The 21,210-nt window shown below is 41.3% G+C and overlaps 2 protein-coding genes across 2 annotated transcripts; both read left to right on the forward strand.

Annotated features, from left to right (window-relative positions):
• Window positions 1-202: 202 nt before the first annotated feature.
• zpld1a (zona pellucida-like domain containing 1a) lies at window positions 203-11,977 on the forward strand. The gene is made up of 11 exons (XM_030362469.1): window positions 203-510; window positions 927-1,040; window positions 1,664-1,884; window positions 2,842-3,023; window positions 3,395-3,467; window positions 3,931-4,028; window positions 5,492-5,572; window positions 8,113-8,284; window positions 8,650-8,755; window positions 9,974-10,003; window positions 10,409-11,977. The coding sequence occupies exons 2-11, from the start codon at window positions 935-937 to the stop codon at window positions 10,582-10,584; spliced, it is 1,245 nt and encodes a 414-aa protein (XP_030218329.1). The 5' UTR covers window positions 203-510; window positions 927-934; the 3' UTR covers window positions 10,585-11,977.
• Window positions 11,978-14,306: 2,329 nt separating this feature from the next.
• Window positions 14,307-20,140, forward strand: LOC115546561 (zona pellucida-like domain-containing protein 1). The gene is made up of 10 exons (XM_030360147.1): window positions 14,307-14,575; window positions 15,151-15,371; window positions 15,487-15,671; window positions 15,991-16,063; window positions 16,541-16,638; window positions 17,253-17,336; window positions 17,441-17,609; window positions 18,204-18,312; window positions 18,545-18,565; window positions 19,000-20,140. Exons 1-10 carry the CDS (start codon window positions 14,482-14,484, stop codon window positions 19,122-19,124), a joined length of 1,179 nt encoding a protein of 392 aa, XP_030216007.1. The 5' UTR covers window positions 14,307-14,481; the 3' UTR covers window positions 19,125-20,140.
• Window positions 20,141-21,210: the final 1,070 nt, after the last annotated feature.

A 21,210-nucleotide genomic window follows, 5' to 3' on the forward strand; every position in this document is an offset into this window, starting at 1 on the left:
CTCAGTCAGCAAGCCAGGAGCCAATGAAGCGATGAAAAGATAATTCCCCCCCCCCCCCCCTCCACTCCCCACTCCCCCCCCCCCACACACACACACACACCCGCTCGGAGCTACTGGACCTCATACGGCGTTAAACCATTTGTGCGCAGTGGACAGGGGCAGATTGGGCCAAGAAGGATATGAGTGGGAAACTTCAAAAAGCTGCTCATGTTTCCCTGCCGCCGTGAAAGGGATTTGTATAAACACAATTCAACCTGTCGGCGGCCCTTCCCATGAGCGCCCAACAATCCAAAGCCCCCAAACCAAGACCCCCTCCACCGATACCCCCACCACCACTGGCATGTTGAAATAATGAACCTCTTATGTGTGGGGATCCCTCTTTTTACCGCCCCCCTCACCTGATCCTCAGTGCCGTTTTCTAGTCTTCGACCGGGGATGCTGGCCGTGCCATTCGACCACCGGTGGCAGTCCCAGACATATGGAGAACCGCTAAGCGGGGCAGGCTTCAGGGTGAGTTGCCGGGGAACGGGGAGCGAGGACGACACTGTCTAGCCACATCCAGTCTCCCTCACACCACCTTCATTGGACGGATGACGCGAGGCACGATGCGAGGCAGATATTTGTGATCAGATGAATGCATTTTATGATGAGGATGGGGATGGGGATGCGGTCGGTGGCGATGGTTTGCTGGAGTTGTTTCCTTCACAGGGAAACCGTTTTTTATGTTAGGTCGTCCTTCGGTTATATTTCATGTTTGTATAGGTCGATGATATGTGAAGTAGAACAACCTTTTACCTCTCTTTTAGTGTTTATTTGAAAAGTTTAACGTTGTCTTTCAACTTCAATGTCGTAAATTGTCTAGACATATATTATTCACCTCATCTGTGTTATACTTCTAAACAGCTTTTCTGCTCGTTGTCTTCCAGGTGCTGAAATGGAGCAAATATTGTTGATTCTATTACTGTTTATCAAGGTCTTGTCAGTTGGAAGTCAGTTCAATGGATACAACTGTGATGCCAACTTCCACAGTCGCTTTCCTGGTAAGAAATACCTATCTTAAGAAGCAGCCATCATAGATGACCATTTAAATAGCTTCATATGTAAGCTGCATATACTACTACCTATCTTAATAATGGGCTTATTCAACTTTTTACTTTTTGGACACAAATGCAAAGTTTTCACCTTCATTGTAAGTTGCTTTTCCTAAAAGTTTCATCGATGTAACACAATTAAATACAATTGATATCATGTCTCAACATTCATCATATTTACATTTTCGTAAATATGATGGATCTTTGACATGACATTTTAATGGAGTGTATTTCCATTATTTGACACATTATACAAACTATTTATCACCATAACCAAAATCTGTCCAAACTGCTCCACATTTGCTTCTTGTAGTTAATATTCATAATGAAGATAATATATTACAAAGAAAAGGGCAACTTTTGGGTCTGATGCCAGTTTTTGTGTGTGTGTGTGTGTGTGTGTGTGTGTGTGTGTGTGTGTGTGTGTGTGTGTGTGTGTGTGTGTGTGTGTGTGTGTGTGCGTGCGTGCGTGCGTGCGTGCGTGCGTGCGTGCGTGCGTGCGTGCGTGCGTGCGTGCGTGCGTGCGTGCGTGCGTGAGTGTGTGTGTGTGTGTGTGTGTGGGTGTCCGGCAGCTGAGAGGGACATCAGTGTGTACTGCGGGGTACAGACCATCACGCTCAAGATCAACTTCTGCCCCGTCCTCTTCTCCGGCTACACTGACACGGACCTGGCCCTCAATGGTCGCCACGGCGACGCCCACTGCCGCGGCTTCATCAACAACAACACCTTCCCCACCGTAGTGCTCTTTAGCATCAGCCTGGCGACGCTGGAGTCCTGCGGCAACGCCCTGGTGGTAAGGAGAGAAGGCCGTGGTTCTTATCTCATAGAAACAGCAGTGTAGTATTCAGCTTTAAAGGGTGGGTTCCTCTGTCAATACTTACAGAGACAAAATGGGTGACGGTATTTTGAGGGTTTTCAGATTCAGCTACGCTAGATCTAAAATCCCTTAAAGGGATGTTTCGGTTTATAAAAGATCAAGATTTGCTTATCAAGATTATGTTCAACGTAACGTTAAAAGGTCTTCAGGGACTTTTACAGCCATGCAACATCAAACAGAATAATGAACTGAACATTAGTAGGCCTATTCCATGTGGCCTATTCCATCCACATAATGGATCAAATCTGAAATTCAAAATTATGTTGATATTAACAGGATATACTGTGTTGCTTTGCCACTTCAATACTGATGGTCAATCCTAGGTTACTTCCTTTACTCCCATATTTTGTTCTTTGTTAACAAATGTTCTGCGGTTCACATTAAACCTTGAATCAGGTTATGGGTTGGTTGATTGGTAGGATTAATAAAAAATAGTAAGGCTATTGTCCACCGTACAGCATTTGGCAAATCCTGAAATTGTATATGATTAAAATAGGCAGGTAATACCATCTTTTTTTCAAGCAGCACTGAGGCTACAAAAAATAGGTTGATCGTTGAATGGATGGAACCGGCGGCCTGTTATGGTGGCCCCTACTTTCCACCTGAAAGCCTTTTATTTCCCAGCGCAGAGTGTGTTTGATTGCATTAGCTCTTTGTTCCCCCTCTGCTCCTATCATTTACAGTCATGAGTCGGGCAGGGTTCCCAAACGTTCTCTGGCATCAGAGGACAGACAGGGAGAGACGGGGGATTGGGGATTCCCACCGTGGCACAGCGCATTTGTATTCCCGAATGGTACGATGCAATCCCCCCAGCAGTATTGCGGAGGGGGGGTAGATCATTGAAAAGCTGAGTGTCCTCTGGCTTCACCGCAGGTCTCCACAGGTCAGGGGCCCAACGCCTATGGGAACCTGTCGCTTGTGCAGATCGGCAACGTCTCGGGGTACATCGACACGCCGGACCCCCCCACTATCGTCAGTTACCTGCCCGGCTTGCTTTACAAGTTCAGCTGCAGCTACCCTCTAGAGTACCTGGTCAACAACACTCAGCTGGCCTCGTGAGTTACACACAAACAACACGTTGCGTGTTTCAACTAAAATGCTCAATGTTAAATTGTGCCTTTGGAAAAAAGGTGTGCAAACAATCGTATGCTTGCTACAAATGTTTAACTCAAGATAATTGTGAGAGATGAAACATACGGGACAAAGAAAACGGGATTGCTGTATAGATCAATGTTGACTGCACGGCAAATTCCTAACTATTGATTCATGACTTACAGAATGAGTTTTTGTAAGTCATTTTTTCTTTTTTTTCCCGGTTTGACTCGAATCCACTTTCAGCAAAAATTGAGACCGAAATGTCCTTGATTGGTGTTCCAGCTCTCAGTTGTCGGTCAGCTCAACAAAGCTCTGCTCTTTTGTCACAAAGGTCAGCCGCAGCCATCTCCGTGAAGGAAAGCAATGGTACCTTCATCAGCACCTTGAACCTGATGCTCTACAACGTAAGTTCCACACCACACTGACCTGTAGGTTTGGACCTAATCGTCGGTTGTTTTTATAATATTCTATTATTGTCAGGGTTTGAATGAAAATGTATTGCTGTATAAATAAAATGGCATTTATATAGGGCGTTTGAGGCGTTTTACGTTTTATTCATAGAATTCGTAATCCTTTTGTATACTTTCTAAAGCGGAGGACAAATTGCCTCTAATCCCTTAATGGCCGCAGTTTTAACCTGAATCATCCTGTATTCAGAGCTAACTGCAACCTCATTGGTCCGCTTGAGTCCATTCAAATGGTGGCCCCTGAACAAGACTCAATGGCGACTAGATAATCTATGTTGATGGAGTAGATATGCACCGATTTATCGTTGCACAGGGGCGAAAATGGGAGAGGAGAGACAGAAAGTGAGAGAGAGGGTAAAACCATTACAGCTGAATGAACCTTTCTGTTGTGGTCGTTCAGGACTCGACGTACGTTCAGCAGCTGTCCATCCCAATGGCGGGACTCACACTGAAGACACGTGTGTTTGCAGCTGTGAGAGCCTCTAACCTCGACAGAAGGTATTTCACAAACACTGGTCTACACTTTTCCATTTAATACAACTGAATTGAACAGGAGTTCAGAATAGGGTTCAATCTATTCTCACAAATGGCATAAGTCCTCAAATTTGGGTGAATGTAGCGTTTCACTTTCCTTGTTTTAATATTTGTTTCGACCAATCAAGTTGGTGGAGGAAGTAAACTGTAAGAAAAATGTCTATGGTTTCAAATCAACACCGTGTAGACAGGCCACTAAACGAATACAATGATGAGAATTCCTACTGAAAACTCAATTTACTCACAAATTAAGTTTTCTTTGGTACAATATCAACGTGAAGAAACAGGAATCAAGGTGTAACTCCGCCCCTTGCATTTTTGGCGCAGGCTCTGTGCCGTATCCCCCCAGAAGTTCTGCTTTAACATAGTAGGACTGCTTGATGAATGATGAGGTTGGACGCTCTCCTTTAATTATTATAGTATTTAATTTTTATAATCTTGTTTGCAAATGAGTTTTAACAAGTTAAATATTGGCAGGGAATATTGGTATTGACAGTCTCAGTCAATACAATTTCAGTATCTAATCTATTTGCCCTGGAAAAAACCCTTACATTGAACCCAAGTTCGAATCGACTCCCCCATCCTATCCCTTTTATGAAGACATAAAGTGAGTATAAGGCTTTCTGTGCAGTATCCCTGGCCCGAGAAATGTGTCTTTTATCTGTAATTATTATATATCTTAAATCCAGCATATAATAAAAAAAAATACACTTGCTTTATACAGCGCCTTTCAATAATCCAAGGGGCTTTACAGTTATAAGGAGCACATATTACTCATTCCAGTCACACAATATCTCTTCATAACATAGATAACCACTCCCTATCGTGTGCGTTCTTCACACTGGGTAAAATAATATGAAGTGGTAAGCCAACCCAATGGACTACCACACAATAGGATTATGATGACCTACTTTAAGGACATCCTCATTTTTTATTACATGTAAAATAAACCCTGAGTCATTGTCTCAAATGTGTTGAGAATGGACATGAACTGTGATGAAGGAGCTATTAACGCAAACACTGGTTGCTAGGTGTGTTAATGGGGTCTCTGATTTTGTCTACCTGAGAACTGCACAGGGCCGGATTGCCTTGATAATGTTTCGTTATTTTCGACGGATACAGGCCACTTATGAAATAGCTTTTCTTATTTGTACGTAAGCATCATGCAAACAAATATATATTAAACTCAAGAGTGGTTATGACTCTTTTTTATCACTTTGAGACCTAGTCACCGCATTTTTACCGTTTTTTGGAAGCGATTCAATAATTGGCCAAATGACAGTTGTTCCTTTTGGGGTGGCTTCCAGAAGAAGGGTTTCAAGTCCTTTTTTCAATCTGGTTGTCTTACCTGTAGTTCAGCTCATGACGTGACTCAGGTCAAGAAGACCTTGACAGGTGGCTGTTGTGTGGCCCTTTCTCCTCAATAGATGGAATGTCCTGATGGACTACTGTTACACCACTCCCTCTGGGAACCCCAACGACGATCTCCGCTACGACCTCTTCTTCAGGTAACTGCAAACAAACATCCTCAGTCTATTTAACTCTATTGATCGTAATTAACTCAGAGGAACTTTAAATTAACTGAGTGAACTCAAAGTTAACACCAGCCATTGTCAGATAGTTAAAATATGTAGGGTTACACTGCTTGGCCGGTAGAAAGGGTTAAAGTTAAATTTTGGACCCTGTGTCGGGTTCTATTACTTATTTCTAGAGGTTGCTCATGACTAGGCAAGGCAAGGCAAGGCAACTTTATTTATATAGCACTTTTCATACACAAGGCAGACTCAAAGCGCTTCACATATAAACATTGTCATACAATAAAATAAAATAATAGATAAATAAAAGAAAACATATGCAAAGAAATGAGTAAAATATAAAGTGCAATGTATTTAAGAGAAAATTAAATTGAAAGTTTAAAAAGGCTTTTTAGTAAGTAAAATTGAAAGTGCAATTTTTAAGATCAGATCAACAGTCTCTCTGGAACCCAAGTCGGGACTACAACCCGACTTAAAGGAACTTGGTCCTTTCTCTGGAACTCCAATACAGATTCTAGGACTCTAACCCAAACAGAACTTGGAAACGTCTCCCACGGAGCTCGGTCTCAGAATTCCACCCACACACAAACTCAGGACTCTAACCCTTATACAAATACAAACTCAGGACTCTAACCCTTATACAAACAAACTCAGGACTCTAACCCTTATACAAACAAACTCAGGTCTAACCCTTACTGTACGTCCACACCAGGAGCGACCAAAGCGTCAAAGACGCTTTGGTCGCTCACAAAGTTTCGCTGCGAATTTTTCTGTTCGCTTTGGTCGCTCAAGTCGCTCATGACGTACAATTCAATTATGCAGACGCATTTAAAGGAGCCGTATGCGTTTAGTAGGCCCTACAGACAGCCATATCAAATAGTGAACTCTCCCATACACCTTGGCCATATTGCCGAGACGGTTTTGCTTGTTCGATAAAGTGCGTCGACAACAAGTAGGACAGTGATTCCCCCCAATACAAAAAAAATCCTAAAATGTAGGCTAATTACAACCGAGAACAAAAAACCCTGCGTGCTGTAGTAGTTAAAATATGTTTCACTGATCTGGATCTGCAAATCATGATCTGCACTCATTCGTCGCATTCAAAACAAATAGACATTCGCGCACATGGCTAATTTGCATACGCGCACAGGACTGGTTGGCTCCGCAAGGCAAATAATGGAACATATCGATCTATCTAGGCTTTTCTGTCTATCTATCTATCAACGCATGTCTAGTTTTAATGTGATGTATTGTGTGTATGTCCAGTCAGACTTGTTCTGTGTGGTCTTGTAGGCTACTGTCCTGTGTGGGCCGAACCACCTAAATGGATTCCCGACGATTTGTGTCGTTTGGTATTAATAAAGACTTGACTAGGCTTTCTATCTATCTAGACTAGATATATCCCTTGTCATTTATCCCTCGTCTTGTCGATTAGTTTGTTTATGTGACGATTTCAAAAACTTTTTTGGTTTTGTTTAAAGCATGCTACACGCGATTGGTTGGTTAGATTGGTGGCATGGAGAGCAAATTAAAATGATTCCCGCTTAAATACGAACGTTCTAGATGTAGCCTATAAATACTCCCGCTTATCATCACTTGATATCCAAACCACTACGGCGTTTCGATCTCTGAACTGAAAAGGGGTGGGTTCGTACAACACCGGGTGCCCAGTTACAGCCGCGATTAATACTTCAGCCGACATTTTGTTCAGTGAGTGAATAAAGGTAGGTAGGAACCAAAGTGTCTGCCGATGTTCCCTGGGATCCACGCAAGCGAAGAGCGTCTACATTCCGATTGGCTGTCAGTGTTTGGCCGCTGAAGCGAATAATAGTCATTTGCATAAAGTTAAAAAGTTTTCAACTTCTTTTTGACGCTCTGGTCGCTCAACTTTGGCCGCTGGTAGCGTTGGTCGCTTTGGTCGCTTTGGTCGCTCTTGCCCATAGAAAGTGAATGACTTCCGGCGATTTGGTCGCTCAATTGGCTTCTGGTGTGGACGGACAGTTATACACCTCTTCTCAAAAGAGTTAAACACAATTCTTCGTATATTCAGTGATTATTGGTCTCAAACCCTTATCCTTTCTCTCTGGTATCAGATCATGTATTTTTCTGGTAAAAATAGAAAATAAAGGGAAAGTTAAAAAGGAAAGTGCAATGTATTTAAGAAAGTGAGAAAATTAAATTGAAAGTTATTTAAGATCAGATCAACAGACTCTGGAACCCAAGTCGGGACCACAACCCGACCTTAAGGACAATCTATTACAATATTCTAGGACTCTAGCCCAGAACCAAAGGCAAACAACAAACAACCTCAGCAAATGTCATGTATTTTTCTGGTAAAAATAGAAAATAAAGGGAAAGTTAAAAAGGCATTTTAGTAAAATAAAGGTAAAGTATTTAAGATTTAGCAGAAAGCTAAAGCAAACATAAAAGACTTCAATCTTGTTTTGACTAGTGACCATTGACAGCTCATATATTTTTCTGTCTCCTTCCTCCTTTCTTTTCTCTCACCTCAGCTGTGATAAGGACCCCCAGACCACAGTGTTTGAGAATGGGAAAAGCCAAATGGGACGCTTTGCCTTCGAGGTGTTCCGCTTTGTCAAGCACAAGAACCAGAAGATGTCAACCGTCTTCCTGCACTGCGTCACCAAGCTGTGCCGATCCGACGACTGCCCGATGCTAATGCCGGTGAGGCTAACAATGGCAGTGTGGGCTTATATGGCTCGCCACGACTGTCATGAAAGCATCACATTTCTGAATATGATGAATACAACATTTGAGAGGCCGTTCAACTATTGAAGCAGTCAGAAAAATGTGTTTCTCTTGAAGATACTGAAATAAAATATGGAAGACTGGATACCTGCTCATGCCCTTTCAAAGAGCTATCACCTCATTTGAATACTGTTGTATTCAAATGTATACTCAAAAATACATGTGTTTTGAATGAGTAACATATTGGTCTTCTGTATCAGACACATTGGTAACTGTATTGGTACATTATACATGATATGCATAATATCAGATAAATATAACATTATATCCTGAAATGACAGATTTGTGGAAGCAGAAGAAAGAGGGACCTCCTAGATGGGAAGGAGGCCCTTCCCTCAGCCTCTGGAAATGCAGTGATTACAGCAGGACCAATCATCACCCGCAGTGGTACTATAGAACATCTCCCTCTACCTTTGCCAATAGTTCAGCGTTCCTTTCCGCCCCCTGATTCTACTTGCACTATCTCATTACATTCTTTCCTATTTTCTTAGTTTTCATCTCTACATCTTGTGTGCACTCTTTCGCAAATGTCATGACTGTACCTCCCTCTGAGCGTGTTTTCCCTCTGCATTTATGCCTTTATATGTACCCAGCCTGTGTCCATGTCCATCCTGTACACTTCTTCTCTTTTTTTTGTCCCTGTCTGAGTGTACTATGTCCATATTGTCAGTGTTATCTGATCATGTGTGTGACTTTGATTTGACTATGTATGTACTTTCATTGACCATATGCAATTTATTTGTACAGTGTCCTTGGGTACATTGAAAGGTGCTTTTAAAATAAAATGCATTATCATTATTATTATTATTATTAATAGCCACTTATACCTGTAGCCCAACTTCTCCAAAGAAACCGAAATTCATTCCTCAGTGCTCTTATAGCCAAAAACATTTAGCCAAGTATATTTACACACATTAAAAGGTTGAGTAAAATTGGCTCGGCCACTTGCACTTTGGAACCAACTGAATCCCTCCCCCCCACACACACCCCACCCTCCCTTTCCAGTGACTACAGTGGCCTGTACTGTGTAAGGTGCCAGTAGGGGCCACCGAAATGACGTGATCGTCAACGAAAGCATAGATTAGCCAAGTGTCAAGGTGTTCTTTGATGGATTCATGAATTGTTTATATTTAAACAGAAATTAAAAACAATAGCTCATCGCTAACAGGTGCGGGTTATTTCACGTTGAATGTGATTGTTCATTATGGGTATCCCACATCAATGAAATAATTACAAGTCATGAAACTGCATATTCTTCGTATGCCGATAATCTGAAATTTGTTTTATTCATACCAAGGTCGATTTTTAACCGCTTGTTCGCCTGCGAATGAGAGCATGAAACACAGATAAATATTGAACAATTCCTCAAATGTTGTTCCACACAGTCGAGTACAGCGATGTGAAGGTTTGGAGAATTGTCTAACAAAGCTATTTTTCAGGTGTCTAAGATAGCCGACTGTACACGCCTCTCCCCTGACAGCCCATGGGTGTGGTGGTGACTCCTATACTGTTATACAATCCACTGGTCCTTGGCTTGCATCGCATAACAAACCAGTAACTAAGTTTCTGTGTTGATCTTTTAATGGTATTTTCTTTGTTTCACAGATGAAACGCCCACCAACAACTCACAACTGGGTAAGACATTCGGTTGAGAGTTCCCTTTACTATATTCATCAATAGTTTATAGGACAAAGTAGTTCCAATTCTATTAACTTACAAATATATGAATTACCATGTTTCATCCAAAGTGAATGACACATGATTTTCTGTTCACATGCGTTGCATCAATGAACAGGTAGGGGTTAGGACATCTCAGTGAGGGCCTACAGGTAGAGTCCAGAGACATCGGGGTTTGAGCATAGAACCTTTCGGCTATGAGGGTGACACGCAAGCCACTATACTATTCTGTGCCCCATCTCTTTCACAGATTACAAACAAATAGCTTGTGTAGAATATAAAGCAAAGCACTAGTGTGAGATGGATAGACGGGCATCAATACTAACATGACGTTATAATGAACGTAACCCCCCCCCCCACCAGGCCAGCCGTCCCCCCCTGCGTTCCGGATTAACGCGGTGACCAGCGCCCTCCTCTCGGGCGTGGTCATCCTCGGCGTGGTGAGCGTGTGCTTCTTCGTACTGTCGCTCACCCTCCTCAGGGGCAAGAGCGTTCCCGCCGGCATCGTGTCGGGGGCTCGAAACCCTGCGTTCAACTGAGCAAGCGCCTTAATCGAGACCCCGCAATCCAAACACACCGGAGCTACAGGGGTACACTGTTCATCCAATATGGCCCCAGTCACTGCTTCATCATGTTGTGGTTTAAAGGGTGGTTTTTAATATTGATTTAGATTAAATAATAACTGTTTAGGACTGTAGAAGACGTCCACATGTGCATTGTACTGTGTACCTATTTTTTGTCGTTTTACCAGCACTGTGACCAATCCAACTGTTTTTCTGCATGGGTATAAGCACTGTACAGGTTTACCTAACTTAAGTCAATACCTCAGCTCAACAGCTTTCACTTGCAGGGTATCGGATCTATATTTACTTATTATACGTAGGGATTGGTGTAACTAACATAACCATAACAAAGGGGCCACACAACGGAAGGACATTACAGTAGGTGTACAGTTTCTCCCTTGATGGTTTGATAACGCATGATGGATAAAGTGCCTAAGGTATGGATTTCACGTGACGGAAAATGAAAATACGTATGTGCTTGAGGTGCTTCTTAGAGTTCACTTTTTAAACCATATTAATGTAATGATTAAAATGAGTCTTTAATTTATTTCTTGAAAATAATTAGGAAGGTATTGTGATGATTAATCTATTAATACAAAGATGTTGTAGCTACATTTTAGCTTGAGACAATTGTACTATGTGCCGATGTCCTACCTTAGTAGACCAATGACACTCTTCTATATCTGTATTATACAATGTTGAGGGACTTTGCTTTCTGACATGTTGTACAAAGCATTTGCAAACTTTTCAATTTGTACTTGGGAGTTAAGATTAAAGTTTGCCCAGTCGCACAATAACTTGAAAGGACCTTCCTTCCTTCCTTCCTTGCATCAGGATATTATTTTTCAACATTAGCATGGGAAAAGGTTTGAGCAATCAAACCTGACCTTCATTTTCTGAAACCTCCTATTAATGTTTGCTTGGACACATTCACATTCTGGTGGTTGTTTTGTGTGTTTTCAATATAGCAAGTTAAATAAAAAGAGAAAATTGGTAAGACGAGTAATCCTTCCTTGGTTCAACCGGATCATAAAGCCAACCAGACTTCCATCTAGCAAATGTTGAAGTATTTAAGATTGCGATTGCCGTCTCTCATATTTACAAGGCATGTGGTGTTATGGATAAAGCACCCGTTTTCGGAGAATGATTGAAAAAACAAGAAAACCATAACACTTTCTCTGAGCCTTTCTGTTGCCCATGAAAATCAAACAGGATAAATCAGCCTGTTCTCCAAAATAAAACGAGAGAATAGGTTGTGAGTCAATATGCCCCGATAACGACCCGATAATGAGCATTCACTGGTACAGTGCCCCTGATTGGAAGGAAAAGTGGTGGCTGTCAGCCAAAAAAGATGGACGTTTGTTTTTGGTGTGGCAAATGCAACATTTTAAGGTTGTTACTGAAATAATATGCGTTTAGATCACAACGTTCAATGCAACGTTTAATATTGTTTTCATTGTGATTGATATTGAGGCTGCTAACTTCCCCCTGAAACCAATCAACTTTCATGTTGTTTGAATAAATGCCTTTGGGTTGTGAAGACATCTGGGCTTTTATGTTATGCGTATGTAACGGGTGATGTTCTTTCAATAAAAACATAGAATTTTGAGTGATCCAGAGTCCAGGGAGGACGTTTAATCTTCTTCTGTGTGACAGACAAGGCCCAAGTCCATAACAGCCGCCGTCGCACAATGACATAGCCCGGCGGTGCAGTTGGATTCTCTTGGCACCGCAGTTGTATTTTCCTAAGTTCTTAAGAATCCTCCTTCACATCTTTCCTTGACCTCATGATGTTATCGGTTAGAAGAGGACTTATTTATTTGACAGAAGGCTTTGATGTAGGCGTGGTGTTGCTGTTTTGTCGACCAGTTGACAGGCGCTGTACGAGAAACATCCTGTTGGTTACACCCAGGAGGAAGGATGTTTTTCATTAACCTTTATTATGAAAGATGAGCCACCTGTTTGATGAGGTATTTCATGCTATATCAAGCAATGAAGAGGGTGCGGAGAAACTCGGACGACTTGATACCCATTGGTTACTAGATACCAGTAACCATTGTGCAACATTGTTTGAGTTCAGTTGAACAAATGTTAACAATCCATTAAAAGATATAAACAGGTGGGATTGGACTTTAGGAAAGAGGATCAGCCAAATGCCTCGCTGAAGGCTTGCAGACCATTGCCAATCAACTCACCATTCAAATTCTCCACCAGAGCAAAGGTTTTGGCTTAGCAACTTCCCTGATGGATTGTGCACCTATTCAATGTCTTTCTTTTGTTGTTATAGGCCTACTTATTTATTTTAGTTTCTTAGGTAACTTCATTCCCTAATAAAGAATTATGTTTAACGGTTATTTAATAATTAAACAATATTTAAAATCATCTGCCAACCATTTACATCCTGTGACAATCGATCCCACCTGCTCTAACTTAACAGCTACAACTTTGTGCAAATGAAGCGTACAAATACAGCCTTTGAGAATTGCCGATATTGTGAGTTAAATGTAGCCTGTCTTTCAATCTGTTTCAACCTGATTGTCATGTACACTGTAGGCTAGATAAAAGTATAGTATTGCAAATATTAACTTGAAATGGGAATTGCAGCAGTTAGGTTACACTAGCAAAATAACCATGGGTTCGATATAAGAAGCAATTTAATTTATATTGTGATGTCGGTTTGAATGAGCGTTAGTATAATTCAACAGACATTAAAATCGGTGGCCCTTTTTTGTCTTTTTAAATGTCTTTGCCTTCGCCTGCACTCAAAAATCCATAAACATTCATTCCAGTTGAGCAATTTGTCTGGTTCCTATTGGAATTCACCCATTGAGCAGAAATTTTAGTGCACACACATTGGGCTTAACTGTTTACTCAATTGTGAGCTTACTCGAGTAATGCAGGCTTTCTACAGCTAGAAGCTATATTTGTAGCAACAGCTATGTAATGTATTCATACACAGGCACACAGACACAGACACGCACACAGAGAAACACACACAGACACACACTTTTAATATATCCATTTCCTTTGTTTAACGGAAAGGTCGAAAAATTAAAGGTTCTTAAATCAAAATAGCTACGCCCATTTTTCATTTCTAACTAGAAGACATTAAAAGTCAAACGGCAAGTGTGTCTCCTGTCACCTTTTGCACTATGCAAATGCCAATGTGTAAAGTGTTTGACATTTAATGAGCACTATCCGTAGGCTCAGCTTCTGGTGTACCTTTTCTCACAATGTAATTATTGGAATACCCTTATTTGGTGCTATTTCTGTCCCTTAGGTCAGGAAAAGTTTCCACACTTTTCCTTTTTTCGGGTTATTATGAATGAACTGGGTTTTTTGCCAAGACACATAGTCAACTGAAAGGACCACCAAAGTATTGTGCACCATCTCCAGGGACTTTTTGCTAAGTAATTGAAGGGTCGTATTTGCGTATGAAATCTCCATTTGAAGGCCTGCCACAAAAGGAAGTGATCCATTGATTCACCTTCTGAACTGAAGACGCAGTTCAGAAGTGAGTTTGGTTTCACAAGTTTTGCCTTAAGGGTATGGTCCATGCTTCTGCAAATACAATGGACGTTTTCAAACAATGAACACAAGGGGGATACGCCAGACTACATTGACAATGACTCCACCCCCCATTATGAATGCACTTTCACCACTCACATATAATGTTGAAAGACTGGCAGTAGAGGAAAGTAAGGAGTGTCACAGTTACTATTGCCTGTTGGCCGAGGTATCTACAAATCATTTTTTTTCTGAAATTTTGCCCAACTTTTTTTCCTGCTGGTTCTCCTGTGATGTAATTGAGACTTAAAAAAACGGACAAAAAGATAGCAAAACTATAAAAAGAAATTCAACAAAGAAGCAAGAATGTACCTTTTCATCAGTCTACTCTTGGGCTCTATGGTACTCAAAAGCCATCAATTGGTATTGTCTGACTGTGGAGATACTTACAGAAGTCCAGGTAGGCTATTCATACTTACTTTATATTATCATACATTATATTATCTTAACAGTAGCAGACTTGTATCATCTTGCTTGAGAGAGGTTTCTAAGAAGATTTTCTTCTGTATTCTGTATATTGTTATTTGTATATTGTTATTAATATGGAAAATAGTTCAACCTTACCTAAAGCACCTCAGATGTCACCTTCTTAAAATACGAATATTAGTTTGTATTTGTTTTGTGTACTTGTCTTATCTAAGTAGCAGTCTTTTTCGATCTTCTTATTTTACACATGATACTCAGATGCAAGGGAAATAGTATAAAGTGAAACTTTCCAATACCTAAGATGCCAAGCTTATCCCTGACTTATTTCTGAAGCCCTTACTATCTCTTTGTTCAATCCTGTACAGCCCCAAAGGGCTTCACCGGCAATATCATACCCCACATTTACCCTAAGCCTTCTTTAGGGCAAAGGAAAACTCCCTTAATTTTTAAGGAAGAAACCTTCAGAAAGAAAACAGAAAGAGGGGGCCGCCATGATAATGGGCAGACATAATGGTAGCTTAACAAGCCGGCTCGACTTATCCCCCACAGAATACAATGACATCTCAGTGGAATGTGGCACATCTACAATTTCCCTGGCCATCCTTCTCTGCCCTGTGGTCTTCACCGGCTACAACGAATCTCTGCTCATTCTCAATAAATTGTCGGACGACCCGCAGTGCAAGGGCACCATGGACGAGAGTGTAACCCCACCAGTCATACGCTTTGAGTTCCCGCTCAATGCCACCAACTCCTGTGGGAGCGTCTTCAAGGTGAGTCGATGGAAAGATCCCGTGTGGTTTGTAAACCTCTTGAGGAATCGGCAGATGGGGAGGCTTTTATTTTGACACGTCCTGTCATGTGACTTATTATGTGGCCCTTTGTCAGACCACCAGCGCGGTCGGGACGGGCGTCTTCTCAGACTTCTCCAACATCGAGAGGGTGAACATCAGCGGCATGGTGAGGTCCCACGACGTCACCACGGGGACCGTCACATACAACGCAGAGCTGAAGTACTACTTCTCCTGCTCTTACCCTTTGGAGTACCTCATCAACAACACCCGCTTGGACGTGTAAGTTCCTCTGATCCCCGTAGAGAAGTCAACCACCAGGGATGTTTGACATCCTTTCAGCAATGAGGTGTCACAAAGGGTCATAATCAGATTTTCCCTTCGCAAACTACCAGATGGTGATTTGAAACGTACAAAACAATAAAGTAATTCTCTATTGTATCCATGGAGTGCAATACACACAGGCCGTGCATGTGCGTGGGCGTGTGTGTGTGTGTGTGTGTGTGTATGTGCGTGCGTGCGTGCCTGCATGCATGCATTCATCAGCCTATCCACCCACCCACACATAAACACACCTGCAATCTGACACAATTGTTTTTAGGGCGACATCATCCATTGCAGTGACGGACAACAATGGGAGCTTCATCAGTACTCTGAAAATGGAGCTCTACAGCGTGAGTTCATAATACTGTGGTTACACATATCTTGTTTAACTGTCAGCAACGCCATTGCATTTCCTGCTATCTAAGTCGTATTAAAACAACACAAAGAGAAAGTAATGTCAAATGAAGAAAATACATATTTTGTTGTTTTGTTTTCAAGCGTATTATTTTGCAGTTGAGTAGGGGCAGCTCATGCCTTTATATTTATTTGTCACGTTTACTGATTAGTTCATTTTCAATTAATAAACGTTGGGCCATGCTGCTGAATGGGGGAGTGGGTGTGGATGATGGCTGGTTCAAGCAGCCGCACCTGGCCGAGTTTGACTCTGGGGCTGGGTGAGGCTGCTTAAACCAGCAATCAGCCACACATACTCCCACACTGAAGAAAAATAAAATGTCCTGCTGTCCTACCAATTCACGAAAAAAGGAATGTATTTTCAACAAAGTAAAAAACAATAAAAAAAAAATGAATGATTTTTTTGTGGACAGGATATCAACTACACCACCCCTCTCATCATACCACTGGAAGGTATAGAGCTGAGAACCGTAGTATTTGTCCAGGTCGTGGCAACTAACCTGACCGCACAGTAAGAAACTAAATTCAAGCCGTGTCAAACACTATCACCAGACCACAGGGACAGCAGTCTATATTGCAATTATTACTCAAATTGCATCACTGCACTGGCTCCCCATCTCTTTCTGTGATTTATTCCAAAACCCTTCACCAGAAATTGAAATCAATCCATGGCCCATCGCCACCCTACATGAAGGAACTCGTAACTCCCCAAATGACCCCCGCAGTGTGCAGTCTGGCAATGGCCTGTATCTCCTTAACCCCAGCTGTGTGCTAATCCCCGTTTTCGAAAATTCCCTCCCTGACCATTGGAGGAAAACACATACCCTGGAAGGTTTTAACCCCATAAAGGCCTGAAGACCATGTTGTGTAGATCAGCTACGCAATTTTTGTAGCATCCAAATGAAAAGTGCTTCATAAATTAAATGAAATATTTAAATTACTTCTTCTGTAATATGTATTATTGATTCTGGTTGCCACTCAGAATATAGCAACCGTAAGTAATAAGTGTTTGACGAAAGCAGACGCCTAAGGACAGAATCATGGCATTGACACAGATGTTAACTGATATTTTGAGACCTGCAGCCATTGATATAATATAACCCCTTCTTTACTGTGTCTGATCAGGTACAACGTCCTCCTGGACCGTTGCTACGCCTCCACCGCTCCTAACCCCACTGACACCAGCATCTTCAACCTCTTTGTCTCTTCGTAAGTCCCTCAACACTCTTCTGGAGGAACGACGTTTCAATGTTCGAAATGCAGATATCTATCTTATCTTTGTCTTTTTTAATCATTTCTTTGTGTGAGTCCAGGTGCTCCAGTGACCAGTTCACGACCATGCTGATGAACGGCGACAACCAAAATGCTCGCTTCTCCTTCCCCGCGTTCCGCTTCATCGAGCAGCAGAACCAGACCGTGTCCACCTATTATTTGCACTGCATCACCAGACTGTGCGAGATTAGCACCTGCAGCAAATTCAAGGTTTGTGATTTGGATTGATGAAGATCAAAGCCATGGATGATGATGATTGTCTATTAACCTCAGCCCTCTTGCGCAGATAGTTCAGGGAGTCATGTGTGTACAACACATTACTAATTGGCATCACACCATAAACCCCTGCTGATCCCCGCAGCACCTTGCACACAAGTCCCCCGGCATGAATAGTCAATTGATTGAGCTAAATGCACTTCACCACAAATTAAATCAACAAGATTATTTAGCTAGCTATTTTCCGAATAGATTATCATTGCATGCATAGCATTCAACATTCAGTGGCAACATTATTATTATTATTCAGATATAGAGGACTGGACAGGGGTTCAGTTTCTGGGTAATGTTGTTTCTTTTAGTCCGGGTTGGCTCCAACAATTGGGGTAGGTAACCATATAACAGGAGCCATGTGCTCTGCTAAATGTGTTTGCAGTCCATTTTGTTCTCTGAGAAGCCATTGATTGGTTCCCAGTAATCACGTTGTTTTGGAACTTGAACTTGAAGCTGGTGCTTAAGGCTCTCGAAGGGCCTCTGACTGTGTGTACCTGTGAAACGGGTGTGTTGAGTTGTGATTTTCGTTAACAGGAGTGTGGCGAAAGGAGAAAAAGAGATGTCAATAATATTGCTGACGATGGAGTTACAAATTCCACCACCCTCACATCAGCAAATCCCATTGTTACAAGAGCTGAGAATGGTAAATCTGTCTGTACACACTTCAGCCACACATAGGCATAGAAAATAATTTGTATTTGTTTGATGTCATCACTGCGAGCACATCTGAGAGATTGTGTTTGGAACGCCAAGCCGGATTCGCTCTGATTGTTGTTTTTCATAACCACTTGCTACACAGGATAGCTCTTATTTTATTCATATTATAAACTCTATGATAAATACTAAACTAATCAAATGTTCTCTTGTTCCTTTAGTTGTCACATCCAAAGAGGAAGGTAAGACTCTCAACTTAGGCATTACCACGATACATACACATTGCCTGAGGGTGAATGTTAAATAACTATTCTGTTCTGTTTTGTTAAAACTGCACTTTGCAACATGTTCAGCTGCACAGCAGCCATCCTTTGTTCAAAGCTACTAAAAATCACACCTGTCTTCTAACAGTAAATCCCAACCACCCACAGCTTAATCAACCCAGCCATTGTTATGTGTCTCTAAATCAATTTGGTCCGGGGAAAAAAGAAAGTTGGCAAATTAAATCTTGGAAAAAATGTAAAAATGTCAATAATAATTCCACAGTGCAGGTTTCAGTGTGGTAGGCCCATCGTATCCGCAAAACCGGTCCTACGGGATTGGAGTGGTGTGCAGCTTTTGAAATAATCTATCCCAAGACAACCCAAGCGACCTTGTTCTCTTGTATTGTGAACAGCTCTTTCAGGTGGGAATTCCAGCTCCACAACGGGACTGGGAATCGCTGTGGGCGTCCTGGCTGCTGTGGTCATTATGGTTGGTGGCATGGCATTCCTCGTCTACAAGAGGGCCAAACACCTTTAAAGGGGTTGCTTGTCCTATTGCTCCTAGCGGGCATCCGGGTTCCAACTTGGTTCTACAATCAAGCTGGGAGGGGTAACTGGATGCGGAATTCAATTTAAATAGATCCCTTTTTCATCCAATTACATAATATACAATTAGATTATTTTCGTAGTAGGATGATGCAAATTTTTAGGATAAGCCTGTGTGGGAATGCACTATTGCACTTTCATCTTTGACAGGACAAAGCTTAGACTAGTTTGTAAGGGCGATTTCTTCGAAGGTTTTAATTTCTAATCATAGCTGTGTCTGCAGCCATTTTGTAAAGCAAGTAGAAAACAAAACCGAAAACTTAGTTTCACGGATAGAAGGATGTGGATAATGAAGGTTCCAGAAATTGGTTACATTTATGAATTCATATATTTGGATTTAGTTTTTTATTACATATCTATATTTTACTACCATATTGATACAAATGGTTTGGATAGCCAGAGAAATAATCAGCACTAAGCATAAGAAAGTACCCAGTAGAATGGAACATATGACTTGCTCTTTTTCATAATGTACACTCCACAATGTCGTAAGCCATTAGCAAAGCCAAACAAAGTAACATTTCAATACCTTAGCATTTTTATTTTAAGCTATTACCTCTGTTAACTCCCTCCTGACTATGTATGTTGATATGTATGTGTAGGCATGTATGCATGTTTATGCTCATTAATAATCATTTGTAGTTGTATAACTGTAAATAATGAAGATATGTTCTCAAGTACTCCATGTTAAGAGCTTTTTTTCGAATAGACCACGCTATACTTAAATACAATATTCAAACATTGTAATACATCTCTATGGTTATACCGTATAATCAGACTGAGATGATGCTGTCGGTGATAGTACAAGTGGCAAAGCAAACATGGAAGAAAGAAACAGGGTTTCAAGCAGCAGCAGAAGTGGCCCTGAGTGTGTAATTTAGATTACTGCCAATGAATGCAGTGATGCAAGCCAGCAATAATTAATTAATAAACACAAGAACTCAACAACTTGGTGCCTTTCGTATCATTTTCACAAAAATGATGTGTACAATGATGTGCTCTTGGTACAAAAGGGTTCATTGTCAGTATCGGTTTAAAGATAGTGATATACAATCACAGCTCCTTGCTCCGCAACTGTTTGTGCTTAGCCCTGTTAAATGTCAGATGAGGTACCCTTGTACTGAGCACATATCTAGTTTTACCACAGGCCTGTTCATACAAAGGAAGGTTTGCATATCCCTGAAACCATAACCTCACTCACTTTCTATGCACATTTTGTGGTCATAAACCCAATCTTTGGAACACTTACAGGACAATAGAGAAAGAAAAAATGAAAGAAAGAAAGAAAGAAAGAAAGAAAGAAAGAAAGAAAGAAAGAAAGAAAGAAAGAAAGAAAGAAGAAGGTCTGGACAAGCTCAAAATATCCTTGACAATGAATCAAGACAAAAACAGTTTTTGGAAATAGAAGGCTTCTGGGGATTTCTTTTTATTCCTCGTTTATCCCTGTGCAGTGCACAGTGAAGAATTACCATGCTTGAGATGATGCTAAAGGATCACTACACTGCATGAATCACCATGAAAAAACAACATTGGGCCAGCGTCCCATGATTACTGGCTGTTGTTGGAGGATGTTTCCTAATGACAAACTGTCAATGTTGGCCATTGATGGGACAGAGCTGAGTCCCTGCTCAAGTTTTTCCCTTTGTGGAGCAATCACAACAACTAACATCAAACTTGAATCACAGAATAATCTGTGATACACTATAGTTTATCACTATAATTGCTGTCATAATATAGCCGATGTCCCAATGACATGACTTAGTAGGTTACAGTTATTCAACAGTAAGCCTACTTGGTAAATAAAGAGCCTGAGTTCCTTTTGTGGTCCTGATCATACAGCATGCTCTCCAGTATCTTCTATATGTACACATAGTAGCCAGCCATATCAAGTCGGACACCCATACAGTGTTATGTACACACAATGTCTATTACAGGGGTTACAGGGTTCTTGGATATTCTTCACTTCCAAGTAAACCGCTCTTGCGATAACATAATGAGCTGTGAATACACTTTAGATG

The sequence above is a fragment of the Gadus morhua genome, chromosome 7, assembly GCF_902167405.1.
Source record: "Gadus morhua chromosome 7, gadMor3.0, whole genome shotgun sequence".
NCBI lineage: Eukaryota > Metazoa > Chordata > Actinopteri > Gadiformes > Gadidae > Gadus > Gadus morhua.